Source organism: Haliotis rufescens, unplaced genomic scaffold (genome assembly GCF_023055435.1).
Source record: "Haliotis rufescens isolate VD_foot unplaced genomic scaffold, xgHalRufe1.0.p SCAF_17, whole genome shotgun sequence".
NCBI lineage: Eukaryota > Metazoa > Mollusca > Gastropoda > Lepetellida > Haliotidae > Haliotis > Haliotis rufescens.
In genome coordinates, this window is record NW_025963857.1 from 1460904 (window position 1) to 1479729 (window position 18826).

General features: G+C 38.2%; 1 protein-coding gene across 1 annotated transcript; it reads right to left on the reverse strand.

Moving 5' to 3' along the window:
- Window positions 1–12988: 12988 nt before the first annotated feature.
- Window positions 12989–18073, reverse strand: LOC124140320. Its single transcript, XM_048397308.1, has 4 exons — window positions 17945–18073; window positions 15003–16934; window positions 14668–14873; window positions 12989–13045 (listed from the first exon to the last, which is right to left on the reverse strand). The coding sequence occupies exons 1-4, from the start codon at window positions 17970–17972 to the stop codon at window positions 12989–12991; spliced, it is 2223 nt and encodes a 740-aa protein (XP_048253265.1). The 5' UTR covers window positions 17973–18073.
- Between the last annotated feature and the right edge of the window lie 753 nt (window positions 18074–18826).

Sequence of the window (18826 nt, forward strand, 5' to 3'; positions counted from 1 at the left end):
TGTAACTATAACTAATAACCCTAGTACCATCGATCAGAATCAAACGCTTCTGGTTCGCTTTCCTAATCTCGGCGCACACGATGTGTTAGTTCCGGGAACTGTCCGACTAGCATTTACGATTAGTTTGACTTCTACAGACGTTAACAGAGAGCCCGTTCAGAACATAGGTCGTGCTATCGTCAAGAAAATCGCCATTAAAATTAGCGGTAATGAGGTTTTGAGTATCGACGATAGTGATGTATACTATTGCTACATGGATCTCTGGAGAACGGATAAAGAGCGGGAAAACTTACAGTACCAAGGTATTTGTAATAAGAACACATTGAGACTGCGCGTGGGTGCTGAAAATGGTGTTGATACCAACGAAAAAGATAAGGCCGTTGCCGACGCATTAGGTAACAGATTCTATGTTCCCTTAGACTTTGAATTACTAGATTCCCACATGCCCTTTTATCAAGCATCCCTAGGCGATAGGTTAGAATACGAACTCACTTTTAATGACTACGGTAGAGTAATCAGATCTGCTAATGATGATGCTAGCTATTCAATTGATAATATCTCTCTGGAGTACGATATGATAACGGATCCCGAATTAGCCAGACAAATTCGTAACCAGTATACCGGAAGTTTAGCCATTTTGTACGATCGCGTGCTGCGACACCGAAAGATCACGAGGGACAAAAAAGATACGATGTGGAATATCAATCTAAACGTTCCCACGAGGTCGCTGAAGGGTATTTTAATGTTGTTCGAGGACCCCTCAGATGCGTTTAAAAGAAATACCGAGAAGTTCTACAATCCCAAGATTACAAAAGTAGAATTGACTATCGAGGGCGTTCCTAATCAACTATATAGCCAAGGAATGCTAGCGTATCACCAGTGGGATGAGATTAAAAAACTTCCTTCTATAAAACGTTCTCCGGAAGTTAACGCGGTTGTGAAAGATCTGTCTCTCGGGAGTGTATCGATGGGTGAATACCTCACCACGAAGTACGCGCTATGGCTCGACATGCGAACAACTGACGATGACCAATTACACGTCAGTGGGAGGAGAATAGAAAATGCTAGCGAGGGTGCCACCATACAGATAACGAAGCTCCAGGAAGCGGCTGGTAAATTAAACATATATTTGTACGTGATTATGGATGCGCAACTTAATATACAGAATGGGAGATTCGTGCAAGCAATCTATTGATAATCTTTTACCTAAAGATCCGCACTGCACTATCATATGCGGGCAAACGGGCTGCGGAAAAACAGCTTTTATTCTAGATATTTTAGAAAGTCATTATCGGGACGTTTTCGATCATATTATTATTCTGTGCCCGACTATAAGCGTTAATAAAACCTACTTATCGAGAGATTGGGTAATGAATGACGACGGGGTACACAGAGTCGATCCGGGCGATCGTTTACAAGACTGCCTCCGAGTATGTCACGAAAAATACAAAGGAGAATCTACCCTTTTCGTAATAGACGACTGCAGCGCGAGTAAAGAACTCACAAAAAAGAAAGATATGCTTTCCTATTTAGCATTCTCCGGTCGGCATACTCAACATAGCGTTTGGGTACTTACTCAAAAATACAACTCTGTCCTGAAAGATCTCAGAGAGCAGACCAAATGGGTAGCGCTTTTTCATTGCAAAGATCGAGATTCATTCGAGGAATGTTTACGCGAAAATGATGTCATTTATACCAAGGGCGAACGAGACAAAGTCAGAAAAGTGTTAGCGGCAACGAAGCACTGTAAACTCGTATTAAAAACCGATCAACCAGCTGCTTATGCAATTGCTTAGCAAATTGTAGCAAAATTATAGCAAAATTATAGCAAAATGTAGCAAAATTATAGCAGAATGTAGCAAAAATGTAGCAAAATTATAGCAAATTGAACATTAGCGGTTAATATTACATAAAATGTGGTTCGAAATCCTCATTCTTTCACAACAGTTCATTATTACGGGTTGTATTGGATATGTCATATTATATTATGTTAGACTTAAATATCTCCTTAGGTATTACATTATGGAATGCGACGAACTCATCGAACAAATGCTCAAAGAATCTGATGCAGATCAAAATGCTGATAAATCTTTAGATAAACATAGAGAAAGACTTGCCGCTTTGGTAGCCGGTGGAAAATGTTCCCAATATTTGGGAGAAAATTATACCATCGAAAAAGTTGATAACATGACCGACGAAGAGATTAAAAAACTGTACGCTCGTTACGAGTCTAGACTGGGAGCTACCATGACTAAAACGATAGGGTCTTCTATATTACAACTATACACAGCCGTAGCTAGTACGTTTCTCCCCATCCCGGCAGAACATCGCCTGTATTTATGCGAATCTCTCGAGAAAGACCCATTCATCGAACACGCTATAAGCGCAGTTAGCTGTGAGTTTTATCATAGATTCGGAATGTACTTAGCTCCGTTCACCACAGCTTTAATAACGGCTAGGTATTGTCAATTTAAACATACGTGCCCACTTAATAATATAAATGGAGACACAGGTGACACCACAACAGATTGTGAACGAGGAACCACAACAGATTGCGGAACAACAAGTGAACACACAACAAGTGAATGAGGAACCACCACCAGTGAATGTGAATGCACCACATGTGAATAAGAAACCCAGAGTTACTAAGAATCCTTTGAAAATAGCTGCAGGAAGAAAGGGAGGGCTGGCGAGGAAAGCGAAATTAATAAATAATTCAAATATTAATCCGATTAAAACATGGGCACTAGTAGGAGTTGCTGGTATAGCGGTTGTATGGTTCTTTTATAAGACCGGAGAAGATAAAACGTCACCCCCGCCGCAACAACAAGTTCAATTAGAGGTTAGTCCCCATATAATGCTATAAGAAGCATGACTACTCCAGCTACAGACGGTAAAATGTTGGTAAACGCGACGTATCATTCAGCGGTGGTCACCGGCTTGGCCATTGGCTATGCCCGTATGGCTAAAATGATTACTAAAGCCACACCACCCAAGCTAGATTTTAATGGATATGACATTGGTATGGCCATTCTTGATATTGGATTAGCTATGGCAACGAAGGATATGCTCATCAAACAAGGACTTATCCCGGAAGACATAATGAAGTAATTAAACATTTGAATATTTTATATTATTATACATATGGCATCAATTGCGATGATGGTCGGTGGAGCTGTTGTTAATGCTCTAGCTTTTTCGGGGAGTAATTTTTTATTTTCCAGTATGAGGGAATCAAACGCTAAAGAAGTTGAAGAGGAGCGTAAACGACATAACGAAGCTTTAGAACAATACCAAGCAGCCCAGTTACAATATACACAGCAGAGAATGAAGAGATTAGACTTTATTCATGAACAACTGATGAAGGAAGGACATTCAATTCAAACGTTTAAGGATGTCGAATCTGCCATGCACGAATACTTCCTCGTTTATGGGAAAAAACTAGACCCAATACTGAGACCAACAATGAGTCAGTTTTATACACCGTCAGAGGCTCAAAAAAACCGAGAGATGACATTTATTATTATTGGATTGACTTCTGTATTGATTTTCAGCTATACCATGCATAAGTCAGAGTGACAGCTGTGGCTATGAGCGATCTATAAATAGCGTTGGCTGACTGCCTAATCAATAGTGTAGATGTGTTTTACCTTTTAGACAAATGATATGATATGTGTATAACCACCATGAATCTATGCAAATATACACTCATGGGGAAATCGATTCAATGTCAGAAGCCATCGGTGGGTATTTACTGTGGCACTCACGCTTATAACATCAGAAAGGGTTTTAAAAATTACGTTTGTTCTGTATGTGGGATTGGAGTCAAATGTAGTTACAGTTTATGTAAGAGTCACGGTGCTGATAAGTTCAGGAAGCAGATTATTTATGCTAGGAAGAGAGATTACATCAATGAGAGGAATAGGTTGGGGAGAATACGTATTTATATATGAAAAACAACCATTTAGACAAATGAATCATTTTGTATATACCATTCAACCACAATGGTTTTTGTCAGAGAATTAAAAGCTATGGCAAAGCAAAGTGGACTGCGTGGATATTCTCGTATGAGAAAAGCTGAATTGATGGATTTACTCGGTTTGGAATACAACAGACCCGAGACTGTTAGAGAACTCAAAGTTCGAGCGAGAAACAGTGGGCTGAGAGGTTATTCTCGAATGAGAAGAGCTGAATTGATCGCTTTACTAGATAATAATCAACCTAATGATAATGTTGATGATATTGATAATGTTGATAATGATAATGATGATGATAATCAACAACAAGAATTAATATTTGTACCCACATCCACCGGCGTTGGTAAATATCTAAGAGGTTGGAAGATGGATATTAATTCCAACATGGATGTTAACGATATTAAGCCCATCATATCGAGTAAAATTAACGAGGAATTAGATGATTTACATAGTATAAAATACCAGCTGACGATTAAAATGACATTGAGTAAAAGTAACACAGACGATAGCACCGAATATACCGAACCATATTTCCGAAGCAATCAAGAAGTTATAACCGAATCCGATGCTATAAACTCATCATTAGATACATCAATTCAGAGAATACAGGAAACTTTAGAACGCTGGACTAATAGAGGTTCGGGTTGGGGTGTTGATAAAATCGATAGTTTATATTTAGATATAGCGAATTATATGCCCTTCAAAGGTGGATCTTATATAGATTTACCTCCGTATTATAAGAAGAAAAAAGCCATAATTAACGTAAAAAATAAATCTGATGACTGTTTAAGAATGATGATAAGATCTGCATTGTTCCCCGTAGACAAGCATCCGGATAGACCTTCTAGCTATCCTCAAAACGATGGACTCAACTTCGATGGTATAGACGAACCTACACCAATATCACAAATTGATAAGGTGGAAAAGCAAAATAATTTAGCTATAAATGTTTTTGGACATTCTAAAGGAATTGTTGTACACAGGATAAGCTCCGCTCCGGAAAATATCCCCAGAATCAATTCATTTCTGATCGAAAAAGATGGTAAATATCATTATACGTGGATAAAGAGTTTAAACAGGCTACTATACGATCAAACAAAACATGCTAGAAAGAAATATTTCTGTGAAAGATGCCTGCATGGGTACAGCAGACAAGATCTATTAGAAGCGCATAAAGAAGACTGTAGAGGTGTTGGACAGAATGCTATCAGGATCGATATGCCTAAAGAAGGAAAAAATATATTAAAATTTGAACATTATTGTAATCAAATGCCAGTACCGTACATAATTTTCGCCGACTTCGAAGCGCTTATCAAACCCATAGAAAATACCAACCATAGCAATACTGATAATAGTTTTACGTACAAAACTCAAAACATATTCCTTGTGGGTTTGGATATATAGTTGTAAGGTATGATGGGAAAACAAACCAGCCCGTGATTTACAGAGGTCCCGATGCAGCGGGAAAGTTCCTAGAATATCTACAAAATGAAGAGAGAATAATCAGGGAAAAATTATCGTGTAAGATACCCATGCGTATTAAGAGGGATGATTGGAGGGTCCATAAGAAGTCAACGAGTTGTCACGTTTGTAATAAACCCCTGGATGGGGATTCCGTAAGAGATCATTGTCACGTCACGGGTAATTATCGGGGAGCCGCTCATAACGAGTGTAACTTGAAACTAAAAATGAACTCTCAAACAATACCCATCCCCGTTGTGTTTCATAACCTTAGGGGATACGATTCACATCTCATTATGCAAGCTATCTCGAAGACCGACGGCGGTTTAACGTGCATTCCTAATAATATGGAAAAATACATATCGTTCTTGTTGACTAAACCTATACATTATAGGGACAAGGATGGGAAATCTAGAACAAAGCAAAGTAATGGGCTTAGATTCATAGACTCCGTACAGTTTCTGTTATCTTCCCTGGACAATTTAGCTAATGCGAACAATCCCGATGACTTCGCGATAACAAATCAATATACCGATAAGATAACTCGTCATTTGTTGCTGAGAAAAGGTGTATATCCTTACGAATATATGGATGATTGGTCTAGATTCGAAGAAACTGAATTACCACCCCTCAAATCATTCTAAAGTAACTTAACAGAATCTAGAATAACAGATGCCGATTATGAACACGCTCTGACGGTGTGGGATAAATTAGGTTGTAAGAATTTAGGCGATTATCACGATCTGTACTTAAAAACAGATGTACTGTTACTCGCCGATATATTCGAGATATTTAGAAAGACATGTTTCAAACAATATGGCTTGGACCCGGCATGGTACTATTCCAGTCCCGGACTATCGTGGGATGCATTGTTGAAGAAGACCGGCGTAGAACTAAAACTACTCACAGATTACGATATGCACTTGTTTATTGAGAAAGGATTAAGAGGTGGTATATCGATGGCAGCTAAAAGGTATTCTAAGGCTAATAATAAATTAGTGGAAGGATACGATCCGAGTAAACCCGACACCCACATATTATATCTCGACGCTAACAATTTGTACGGATGGGCTATGAGTCAACCTTTACCCACAGGTGGTTTTGAATGGGTCAATGATATCAATGTGAATAATATCAATAATATCGAAGTGAATAAAGGGTACATACTAGAAGTTGACTTGGAATATCCAAGTTCGTTACATAAAGACCATAACAGTTATCCGCTAGCTCCCGAAAGATTAATGGTTAATAAAGATTGGATGTCGGAATATCAACGCTCCTTGATGGGTAATAGTAGGTTAGCTAACGTAGAAAAACTCGTACCAAATTTGATGGATAAAACAAAATATATAGTTCACTACAGAAATCTCCAGTTGTATCTATCGTTGGGTATGAAACTTAAGAAAATACACAGAGTTCTAAAGTTTGATCAAAGCCCTTGGATGGAGCCCTATATAAGGTTGAACACAGATTTAAGAAAGATAGCTACCAGTGATTTCGAAAAGAATCTGTATTAGCTCATGAATAACTCGGTATTTGGTAAAACTATGGAGAATCTAAGGAAGCGTGTTGATGTTAAATTAGTCAGATCTAATGAGGAAGAAAGACTCAGGAAACTTATAGCCAGTCCGGCTTTTAACAGAAGCAAGATATTCGATAACGACTTAGCCGCGTTGCATATGCAGAAGAGTAATATAAAATTCGACAGACCGGTGTACGTCGGTATGAGTATTCTCGACTTGTCAAAACACTTAATGTATGACTTTTATTACAACGAACTTAAGAAGCAATACGGCGATAGATGCGAGGTGTTATATACCGACACAGATTCTTTGTTGATGGAAATACAAACCGAGGATGTGTATAAAGATATGGCAGAAAAAATAGATATGTACGACACGAGCGATTACCCAAAAGATAATCCACTGCACAGCGTAGTAAATAAAAAGGTGTTAGGTAAGATGAAGGAAGAATGTGCTGGGACCCCTATAGCGGAGTATGTAGGATTAAGACCTAAGATGTATTCTATAAAGAAGTCCGATAATGGAGAGATAAGAAAAGCTAAGGGCGTTAAGAAGTATGTTGTAAAAAAGCATATCAAACACGAACAGTATAAAGAATCATTATTCAACGGTAGAACGTTCAAACACGAGATGAACTCTTTAAGAAGTTACGATCATAGGATATATGGATTAAGAATGAACAAGACATCATTATCCCCTTAGATACAAAGAGATGGATTGATAATGATGGTGTAAATACCTATGCTTATGGTTATGGTGGTAATACCGTACCGTCGGGAACTATGAACAACTCTTCTCGTACAAATGCCCTACCCGGTCCATCTTGAAGATAATAAAGAATAGGCTTTCCTTCTTTCGTAACCAATCGACTAATGTTATACGTCTTAAGGGACCATATGGGATCGGTTGCGCGACGTAGGCCTCCTTCGAGTTCACCGGCCTGGTATAAATATCTTACCCTTACTCTATCCGGAAGTTTTCGTTCTTTGCCTCTCCTCGGTGCTGAAGATTCGGAAGTCACGGATTTCATTTTAATAGCATGGGATGGTTTCTTCCCTATTAATCTTGTTACTTCATTATTCAGCGCTGATACAACGGCTGATAATCGTGTCACCCATTCGGTTGATCTCAATCGCTCCGATTTCATTTCGATCCCATACTGATAGCCAAACAAACGTTCCGCTAATGTCCTGTTAAATCTTTCGACGATAGCTTGACTGCGGTGGGCCTCTCTTTCACCACGGACGATTTTGACATCGTTCTTTGTTAACAGTTTAGTTACCGATCCCATAAACTCGCGACCGGGATCTACTTGAAATAGCTTAGGCCATTTTAGTGGTCCGCGTTTATATATGCGACTCAGTGCATTAGCTACCTCTGTTGATTCTTTCGATGTTAATGGCTCAGCCTCTTTGTATCGACTAGCCACATCCACTACGGTTAAAGCGTATTTGTACGTTTTGCGTTTTACCTTATCGTGGGGAAGAAACAAGAGGTCAGCCTGATGAACTTCATTCGTTGTAAAAATATCAAACTTCTTCCTCGGTATATAACGCGGTGCCGGTAAATATATCTGCCACATCGCTTGTTTCTTTAACCAATCCTTTGCCACATCTTTAGATACCTTAGCCGTGGTGGCTAATTTTTTTATTGCTCCTACACCTTTCCAATATCCTCGTGGGCTATAGTAAATTTTATCCATTATTAATTAATATTGATGTTTCGTTTAATACAACTCATGACTATCGTTAAATCGCATCATCATTTTGACATAAAAAATCCCCCCTGTAGTAGCAGTATAGGTATATGAATCTGGCTCCAGTGGAAGTGGTCCAGAACCATCATTACCTATACTACTATCCTCGTTTAAATATGTCGACACATAATCTTGTGCATGTATTTATATATAATTTTGACATTTCTTCTTAACTATAGTGGCAGTTCCTAAGGCAAAATTATATTTCCTAAGACGCAGTCAGACATTATCTGTCAGAAGAACCATTGGTCTGATGTATGATCTGAAATCATAAGTGTCCAATGCATGACCTAGAATCATAAGTGATTGATGTATTTAGGTGGTCTATAGTACTTGAATTCTGCCACTTCTTCAGATGGAAAGTATTCCCTAATTGCAGTTACGACACATGATGGTATAGGACGACGATAATGTTTATTAGCCTTCCATGGATCCATCTGGTAAATCGGTTGTATGCCACATGACTAGTGTTCTTTATCGGTGATTTGAAATTGTATGATATTGTTACCATACCGGAAAAAATTATGTTCAGATGTAATAATTCGTTGCTCCTCGATCTTTGTTATTATGGCCAGCATGTCTTTGTGAAGTTTGTGTTCACATTGTATTAATTGAGCACTTGTGTATGTAAAAAGATGGTATGCAAATAACACCTTCAGTTTTGTGCTAGTTATTCCTTTATTTGATCGTAGGTCTTTAATTGGAACTGATCACACTTTCTTCACTCGCTGACAGTTTAGAAGAATATCTGATGCAGCACAATGATAAGGAAATGTCAATATTAATCTATGCAGCTGTATTTACTATGGTTATAGTTTTAGGCAGCCGTAAAGAAGTAACCTACTTATGAATTGGTTTGTTATCGTCTTGTGGGCCTGCCAAGCTGACTAATTCCAGGAACGCCAGCTGTAGGACTGTATGTTGGTGACATTGACTGAGAATCCTTCATGTTGAGTTATGAAAACCAAGGATTCAGCTCCAATTTCTCTCTCGCCCCAGCAGAAAATGACAGCATTTGGATTCAGTTCGGGTGACATGGCCATGCCGTAGCCACAGTCACACCTATCAACAAAATTAGGATCTAGCTAATAATATGCAAACCTATAATTTCGTCGTGGTACAGTTACCTTAAAATAACAGTATTATTTTATTTTTGAAATTCACACTTTAAGTTCATAATTATTTTACATTTTATGTATCCCTATATTGTAAATTTATATTCAACAATAAGTATCACAACAGCTTACCGATCCTTTAGACATCTATGGACATTGAAAATGTAATAAAACTGAACTTCGATGCACTATAACCATGCTTCTCCTCCGAAAACATGGATATCGTACACTAACGTATTTATGGCATGTGTATTGACTGACATAATGTTATTTCACAGAAAAGTTCATCTCTGTATTTCGAACCTTCTCTTGGGTACATTTCGTCATAAGAAGTGATATAACACATGCAGTTATGCAGGTCTTAAATATCTTAGAATCATTTACTTCCAACTTGCAATTTGATCATTTACTGGCCAATACAGAAGTGGCTTAGCATATTGGCCTAACATTATGACTGCATTTGTTACCGTGACAGCTGAAACATTAATTATCTAATCTGTTTTCCGGAAAATTGGTACGCAAGTGACTAGCATGCCAATCTGTATGAGGCCTATTCAAAACATCGTCAGGATCAGGATCGTCACTGTTTTCATGTGAAGTGCTGGAATCGGCGTCAGTATTCGTGTCGTTCTTGCTGCCAGATATAGGTTCAAATTGAAAAGGTTGTACTTCTATGTTAGTATCTGTATGGGGTAGACCACCCAAATCCATTTTTGACCTCGTGGATCAAACTAATAGTCAAGATAGAAGCAGATTTCCGAAAGTGAATCGGCCCGGTCCCGGTGTTGTTTCCTGTGTTTTGATGCCACGACTGTCTTATATGACGTCTCGCAATCACGTGACCGACTAAAACATTAACGTATTTATCGCCCAATACTTTCACTTGACGTGCATTCTAAAATTGCTAACTCAAGCTGTACTATGAAGTGTTACTGTTTCGAACTGCCCTGGATGTATATATACATGAATATCCAGTAATAGCATATATTAAGCATGTGTAGTAACCTTTTTTAATATTCCTCTAAATATAGATAGATAGATAGATAGATAGATAGATAGATAGATAGATAGATAGATAGATAGATAGATAGATAGATCAAGTTGGCTAGATACGAAATTTACGTACCACCATGCACAACACTTTCATAATAAACTAGCAAATTTTCAATAACAGAGCCAAATTAGCATTACTTGAGAACATGTGAGGATACACGAATACATGAATCGTAGGAACTTGTTTTGTGAAACATCGTGTTCTTGGTGGTCGTGTTCAAGACTGAAACTGAGAACTTCAGATCTCTGGAGCCGTAGCCACTTGGTGGGTGTGAACAGCGAGGATATTCGCCCTCTTGTGTTTCATCAAACACACTTCATCCGTATATTCTTGTGAGACAATACTCGATACCTCTTGTTTTTCTGTAATCATCTGTTATTCCCGAATATCCCCTACTTTGTTTGGAGAGTACATGTGCTGCAGGCATATATCAAGAAACGTGTTTACCCATTGTGAAGTCAACCGTTGGTGCAACGTGTACAGCACATATCGGCGTCACCTAAGTTAGATCATGTACCTATCGAAAATGCATTACATGCATCTCATTCCTCCCTGACACACTGAATACCAGAGCACCGGCCAGAGAAACACGAGACAAATACACACGCAACATAACCTCGCTGGTAATTAGATTCTGGTAAACGAAGCCCGAGAACTGTCCGAATATCTCGTGTTTAGCGTGGACACAATGACACACCTGAGCGATCTCCTTGAGTAGGACGGTGACGAGTCAGACTCTCCTCTAATGAAAAACCCACATCTCTATTCCAATGACACGTGACTAGTTTACACAACAGAATGTGTGTTTACATACAAATCTCGTCATACTTTGTGTCCACAAACAACAAGTCGCAGTGTTTTTATAATTATGTTTTGCTGTTGGGATTCTCGTAAGATGAGCTTGGTTTGACATTGCCGATTTTGTGGCACCGTGTCCAAACAGCATGCATCGTTGCTCATGCTGTCAATCACTGATTTCTCTGGCGCAGGCTGCCAAGATGCAGGTGAAATATTGCGGACTGAGCCGTAAAACAACATTCAGGCAGTAATTGTAAACCGTAATATCCTGTTAATCCAGATAGAACCTGGTTCAGTGTAATCGATCCACGGGTTCGTTTTTAAAGATATATGTGACGTCCTCCATTGTTTAAGAGCTCCATAATGTTTTAAGAATGTAGTTGGCTATCAATTACACTTTATCTTGAACCAACATTTCGGTTGATTGTCACTCGGAACAGACTGATCTATAGTTCGTAGTTGTAGTTTGACAATCAAGTGAATGATTACTAATGTTATCGGAGCATGTGTCTCCAGCGTGGCTAGAATCCGATTTGTATGATTTGATGACGTGTAATGGTTGACCTCGGATACGGTGACACATCACAGTGAAATTAGCTTTTTTATAATTTCCAATATCCCAAATCCATAAAAGCTCAGAACGTGATATGCATAATGTCGTGTTACAGCCTGTTACCTGTAACAGTGTTCGCGTTTAAAAAAGCTAGATAAACCTTTGACGAGAAGAAACTAAGGATCAGAAAAACATATAAATCCTTGTACCAAATATATTTGGGATAACACTGGCAGTGTGGGTTGGAATCCCGGACGGGACCCAACTAAAAAAAGTATGAGAATCTATACTTTAATAAAGAAAGTGTTATCCCAAATGTTTTCATATTCTGCATTTAAGTCCTGTCTATTCTCACAGTTGCTTTCACATTTGCAGTGGATGCTGCATTGAATCCCCCTTTTGACACAACTACAGGATGTGCAGAGTCTGTTAGATGATTTACAAGAACACTTTATTTCCTTCAAGAGTTCTGGAGGGGCTGGAGGCATGTCTGTTATAATTGGGACTATACTCCCTTCAACTGATTTGAAGCCATGTGTCTCTTTGTCCAAAACAGTTTTAAGAGATTTCCATGTTGACACTTGCAGATGAACCCTTAGACAATGAAAATAACATGCCCGGCTTGTTGGAGGCATGCGCTCTACACTTGTGAACTTGGTTGATTTTACATTTTTGAATCTCAACTCATCCAGTTTCTCGTTTTGTTTCCCACCATAGAGTCCACAGACATACTGTTCTCCCACTTCTTTGATTACTTGGAGAGGAACAGATGATTCTCCAAAAACTGTGACTTTCTCATGTAATTGCTCTGCGGAAGTGAAATAAGCCAGATGTTTAGATTTTCCAAAGCCGAAGAAGGAAGATGTTGTATCACAACCTGATACTGCATGAAGGAAAGGAAGATTGTGACACAATTGTTCTCCTAGGCAATGTTTTGCTTCTTTTATTGACATAGTTCTTGATCTTGTCTTCATGTAAACATTGCTCTGGGAATCCACATGATGTATCAGAAGGACAAAAATGTCAGTATCATCAGAAATGACATGGACGGTTTCATGTTTCTCTGCCAACTCCACAGCTCTTTGAACAATAACAACATCAGCGTCCCCTTCATCCCCTGCATGGCTTACTAACACACGTGAGTTCTCTTGTATGTATGATGAAAGGAGATTAATTGTTTGTTGTTTGTTTTTCTTGTTGGCAAGAAAACTTGCTGCATCACTTGGAACTGGAGTATTTGACTTCAGCATAACATCAGCCATTGCAGTTCTTGAGAGCTTTCTGCGCTTCTGTTCTTGATCTTTTGTTGTTGTTACATCATAACTGTCGAACACAACAGTTACCTCATGATTCAAGGATGACCTGTGATGAATTGTAGAGAGGAATATTTCACAGACGTCCAACATTGTCCCAACCTTTGGCCATTTCAACTGTTGAAGTAACGCACATCCATCAAAGACTGTTGATACTGATGGAACATCAGTTTCAACATTTGAAGTCATCTTCATTATGCATTTGGCGAGTTGTGATTTCGTTGATTTTCTCATGCTACCATCATCATGGAACAGACGAAAGTTCATGGCAGAACACAGATGGAGATGGTGGTCCTATTGTGTAGGCAATAGCGAGAAGTCGTTGATACAACTCAAGTGATGACATGCGAAGTCTTTCTCCACTTGTTAGTGTTACTGCACGTTTCATGATGTCAAATGTCACCACTTGTTGACTTTTCTTCATTGAAACATCTCCAAAAGAATGGTTTGTAATTAGAGATTGTATTGAACTTCCTATACTGACTGTTCTGTCAGCATTAACCCTGTCATCAGCAATAACACAAGTAGCTATGTTGCGAAGTTCAGACTGGACTCCAGTAAATGGATTGTGACTTCGTAGGAAATCTAAGAATTTGTTCATATCAATGTAATCTTGATTCATTCTTCCTGGATTTAGTTCTCGATGATGATCACTCCGTGAATTTGATGATGTATTTGTCAACATTCTCAACTCCTCTGTGTACTGTGCAACAATGTGTGCTGATAGAAGCCATCTTGTCCTTGCACTGTCTTGGTGAGTTATGTTTATGAGACCGCCTGATGTCTTCCCTGACCTCATGAGAGATTGTTCTATCACCATATCAGACCAAGTGCCACTCCAGAATAACTTTTGACTCCGATGAATCGTAAAGAGGCCATCCTCTAGTGGTTTGTGAAGACAGGGGCATGGATGTACAAAATCTTGAATATACAGACGACAATACTTGGCATAATTGTTATGTCCTGTTGCAGCAAACCAGGGAAGCATGTCTTGTGAAGCTTTCAAATGCAGGAGCCAATCACCTGTTCTTTCAGCTCTAATGAACATACACATTGTTGAGACAAAATCCATGAATTGAAGCCATAATTTTGATGTCCTTGACTGTAGGTGTTTTGCCTTTTCTTTGTCAACTTTGCCCAGAATGTTATCCACTGTCTCTTCAAAGTCATCAAATTGAATTTCCCGACGTGAAATATCTTTAGCAATCTGTTCAATATCTGACAAAGAACCACTACCTACAGAATCATTTTCGTGTTCACGATTGTCACCATCTTCATCCATGATGTCTTCATGAGGCTGTTCAAAGAGAAGAATATGTAGTGCTGCGCAAGTCAAAAGACATGCCCTTACAGTTTTGTGGTAAGATTTTCCTTCAAACATTTTTGGAATTGAGTTCTTTGCATACACACATGACCATAGTTCTTCTAATCCAGTATATTGCATTGACTTACATCCAGATCCAAGAAAGGACATCAGCTGATGAAATCCTCCAAGGCGAAGCTGTATGTGTTCGAAATCCAGAGGATTTTCTGTTTTGATTTTGTAAGCTTTGGCGTAGAGTGGTTGATCAAACGTGAGGAGTGCACAACACTGTCCAATCTTCTGACGTTGCTTGTCTACAAACATCATTGTTGAATAGACTGCTTCATTTGTCTGCGGATTGAGTGGTATCATTGGATGATAAAGTACTTTAGACTGCATATACTCCCCATGTGTCACATCAGACATGAACCCTTGCCATCCTGGGGTGATTTGTGATCTGAAATTGGAGAGCATCCACACTATGTCTTGGAAGAGGAATTGCTTCAGTTTTGGAACTATAACTTCGACCACCGGATTAAATTTTACCTTTGCCATGGCGTTTGTATGATGATTTCTGTAGGGTTGTATGTTGCTGAAATCACCAGCAGCAAGAATGTCTGTAGCATAGTTTTTTTGTCTTCTCACTGACAGTTTCTGTGTTGATGCAGGTGTCTGACATGCGATAATTCCCATGACATGTGTGCTATTGTGGCCACTTATTGTGTCCTCATTGTAATCAAAATTATCAGCTATCCACTGACAAAATCCTTCTGTGCCATCTTCATTGACACCAATGCCTGGGTGAAGGTCATCAATGTTTCTACTTGTAACGGCAGATCTTTCAAAATCCAAAATAGTGTCATATGACATTGTCATTCCTAAGGATGAAAGGAGATTGAGTACAAGTTTTGACCTTGTAGTCTGGTGGATGAATAAACCAGTAGAGAACAGCAATGGAGACTGGTATGGATTTGGGGCAACAGCATTCATCAAGATATGACATAGAGATATCATTTGCAGTGTATTTCTATCTGAAGATGTTGAAGATAATCCTAAAAGTCTCTTCATGAAAACCAGTAGAGCTTCAGGAACTTGACTCTCTAAAGCGTTGATGTTTAATTCATCTGGCGAGGGAAAGTGTTCAGTGTCAAATTTGATGTCAGATAAAAGATTCCTGAGCTTTTTTCCCAATTGGCGTGACTTGGCAATCAATTCATCACCATCCTCCTGGTCATCAGTAAGAAAAGCTTGGTGTAAAATCTCTGAAGCTGTATGTCTAAATTGGAATACATTTTTCTTTCCTCCTAGTTCAGTTATACTCAGTTTATTGCCAAAATGATCTTGCAGTTTGCGTTTCAAATGTTTAACACTGTAAGGTTCAACATCCTCTGGAAGAAATGAAGACAGTTTTACCTGTAGATCTGATATAGTAAACTGACTCCCAGTTTGTGATGACAACCAGGTGCACAAGTTACTGAAACCTTCAGAATTTGTCGAATTTAGATTTCTTTCATTCGTATCACAGTCTTGTTTACAGCGTAAAAAAGTTTGCAAACATTGGCGATGGTAGATTGCCTCTGCTGCTCTTATGTCTCCAGCACATATGATTCTTGACTTGACATCCAGAGCCTGCTTATCTGAACGCTTGGAGCATAGTTCCAATAATGTATTCTGCAAAGTGCTACATTTATCCAATTTGTCAACAATTTCAACTGAACCTATGCTTTGTCTTTTTGGATTCTTTTCAACATTAGGAAAGTTAATACATTCTGCACAAATAAGACAGTGAGTCTTGAAATCAAAATTGATTTGTAATGTGCGAAGATTTCTTGGCGGTAAAGTATCAAGTTCATAATTTCTTTTCTTCAAGAAATAATGTATGTTTTTTGATGAAGTATATGACTTCCTGCATTGTTCATGCACAACAAATGCTTGTTTATTAGATATAAGAGGCAGCAGTTGTTCATGTTTTCCATCTTGTCTTTTCTTAGACGAAGAAATAATTGATAGGAAGCCCTTTGTGGATAAGTTAGCATCCCATCCTGCTTGATCACAAATGATGCAGTGACTATCATTCTCACCTGAAAATAGTAAGAATTCAAATCAAACATATATTTCAATATATTTTAGTTTTAGTATGATTTATAAGAAATTAACATTATTGAATAATTGAATTCATTGTCTCAAAAAGTAACTTTATTTCTTGAGTTATTATGCTTTGGACAATTAATTGACTCCCATGAATAAAGGTAAACAAATATATGTCTCTTTCTATTTTGTTCTAATCATCTAATTCTTCAAAACATTTTAAGCAAAAGAACAATAAGTTTCTTTTTGATATAGGTTGTGGCTATTTGTGGCATAATCATATTAGATGAACAATGAAATTAGTGATCTAATAAGAATCTCACTCTGTATCCTTTAGAATGAACAGAAAAATAACTTATTAATTACACTTATGTTTTCTTTGTTAAAATGAGTAATTGATTCAAACATATTCTTGAAAATTCAACAGATCCATGTAAAGATTATATTCAGGTTATTTGCTGCATATCTTTTCTCATACACATTACATTACAAAAACAAATCAGGTTTGGTAAGATGTTCTCAGAGAAAAGAAGTCTGATGGAAAATAGTATTACTTCAACTAACAGCTAATTTGCAAGGTATGGAATTGAAGATTACATTCAGGGGGTTTCATGTAGATTTTCTACAGTAAATAGTTAAAAACCAATAATTAAAAATTGGGTTCAGTTGACGTTCCAAGATTGAAAATTAGTATGTTGGAAAATAGTATCACTGCAACCAACACCTGATATATAGGGTATAAATTTAACCTTGATTAAGGACTGAGTTGTCTATGAAACGCATATATTTCATTATTCCTAAACAATGTTTGTTTACATAGAAATCAATGGGAACATGATACTAATATTTGATGAAATATCTAGCATACATCAAATATAAAAGTTGCCTAATTGACCATTGACTAGCCTAACATTAGAGTGCATTTGAATCATAAATGGTAAAATGATCAACATAGTAATTCATTTGTAACAAATGTTGTACAAAGAATGTAACTTTTACTCACCATTTAGATGATTTTCACTCTCAGTCATGACAGCAACAAAGTAGAAAATGAATATTATTCCACTGTAAAGCAGACGACATGGAGGCTGACATCTTGTTTATGGTAGCAACAGGTAGTACTTTCCTTACAACTATAAACACTGGGAAACTGAATGGGGAGTGATTTGGAGCAAACTTTGACATGGCATTGTAGATTTTCCTCAAGTCTGATTTTGTCTGGGTTTTTTATATAACATCTCCTATACCTAATTTATGATTTGTGATAGAAATTTGGTTGTTCCTTAAAATGTCCGGGTTGAATTAATTTTAGGGATTTTTCTACTGGCCTAATTTAAAACGTGCAAGCAATTTCAAAAGTTCACGCTTAGGTCCCCACGTAATTGGATAGAGTCGTGAACCTCGTATCGTTACGATCAGCTCTCGACGAAGCTTGGCGCACGTGCAACAGCAGCAGAAATCATAATCCACGTACATCACATCACGACTCAAACACTGTAAATACAGGCGACAAACATTTCTGGTTAATTTTTCAAATAATTTGTTTGAGAATGTTTTGTCAAAGTATTTCCGGTAACGGTGTGTTTTAAGGAGAAGAATAGCCTATGTAGTCAAAAGTCCAACATTTTCAAGGATTGAAGAGTTACTAAAGACCATGTGCAGAGCTGTGTAAGTCAGGAGTGCCTGGATCCTATTATCGTGGGTTCAAATCCCAGATGGGAGATGGAGGCATAGAGGAGAGATGTGTCTGACAGTGGTGAGGAGATGGTGATAGGAGAAGGTGATGCGAGGGGAAGACAGTGGTGTCGCTTCAGTGATAGGAGAAGGTGATGTGAGGGGAAAACAGTGGTGTCTGTCAGTGAGGAGGAGATGGTGATGCGAGGGG

Coding starts and splice junctions, on each gene's coding strand:
- LOC124140320 (XM_048397308.1), bottom strand. CDS start 17,972: ATGACTGAGAGTGAAAATCATCTAAATG. Junction 16,935..17,944: donor GAGTGAAAATCATCTAAATG/GTGAGTAAAAGT, acceptor TACTATTTTCAG/GTGAGAATGATAGTCACTGC. Junction 14,874..15,002: donor GTCCTTTCTTGGATCTGGAT/GTAAGTCAATGC, acceptor TGACTTGCGCAG/CACTACATATTCTTCTCTTT.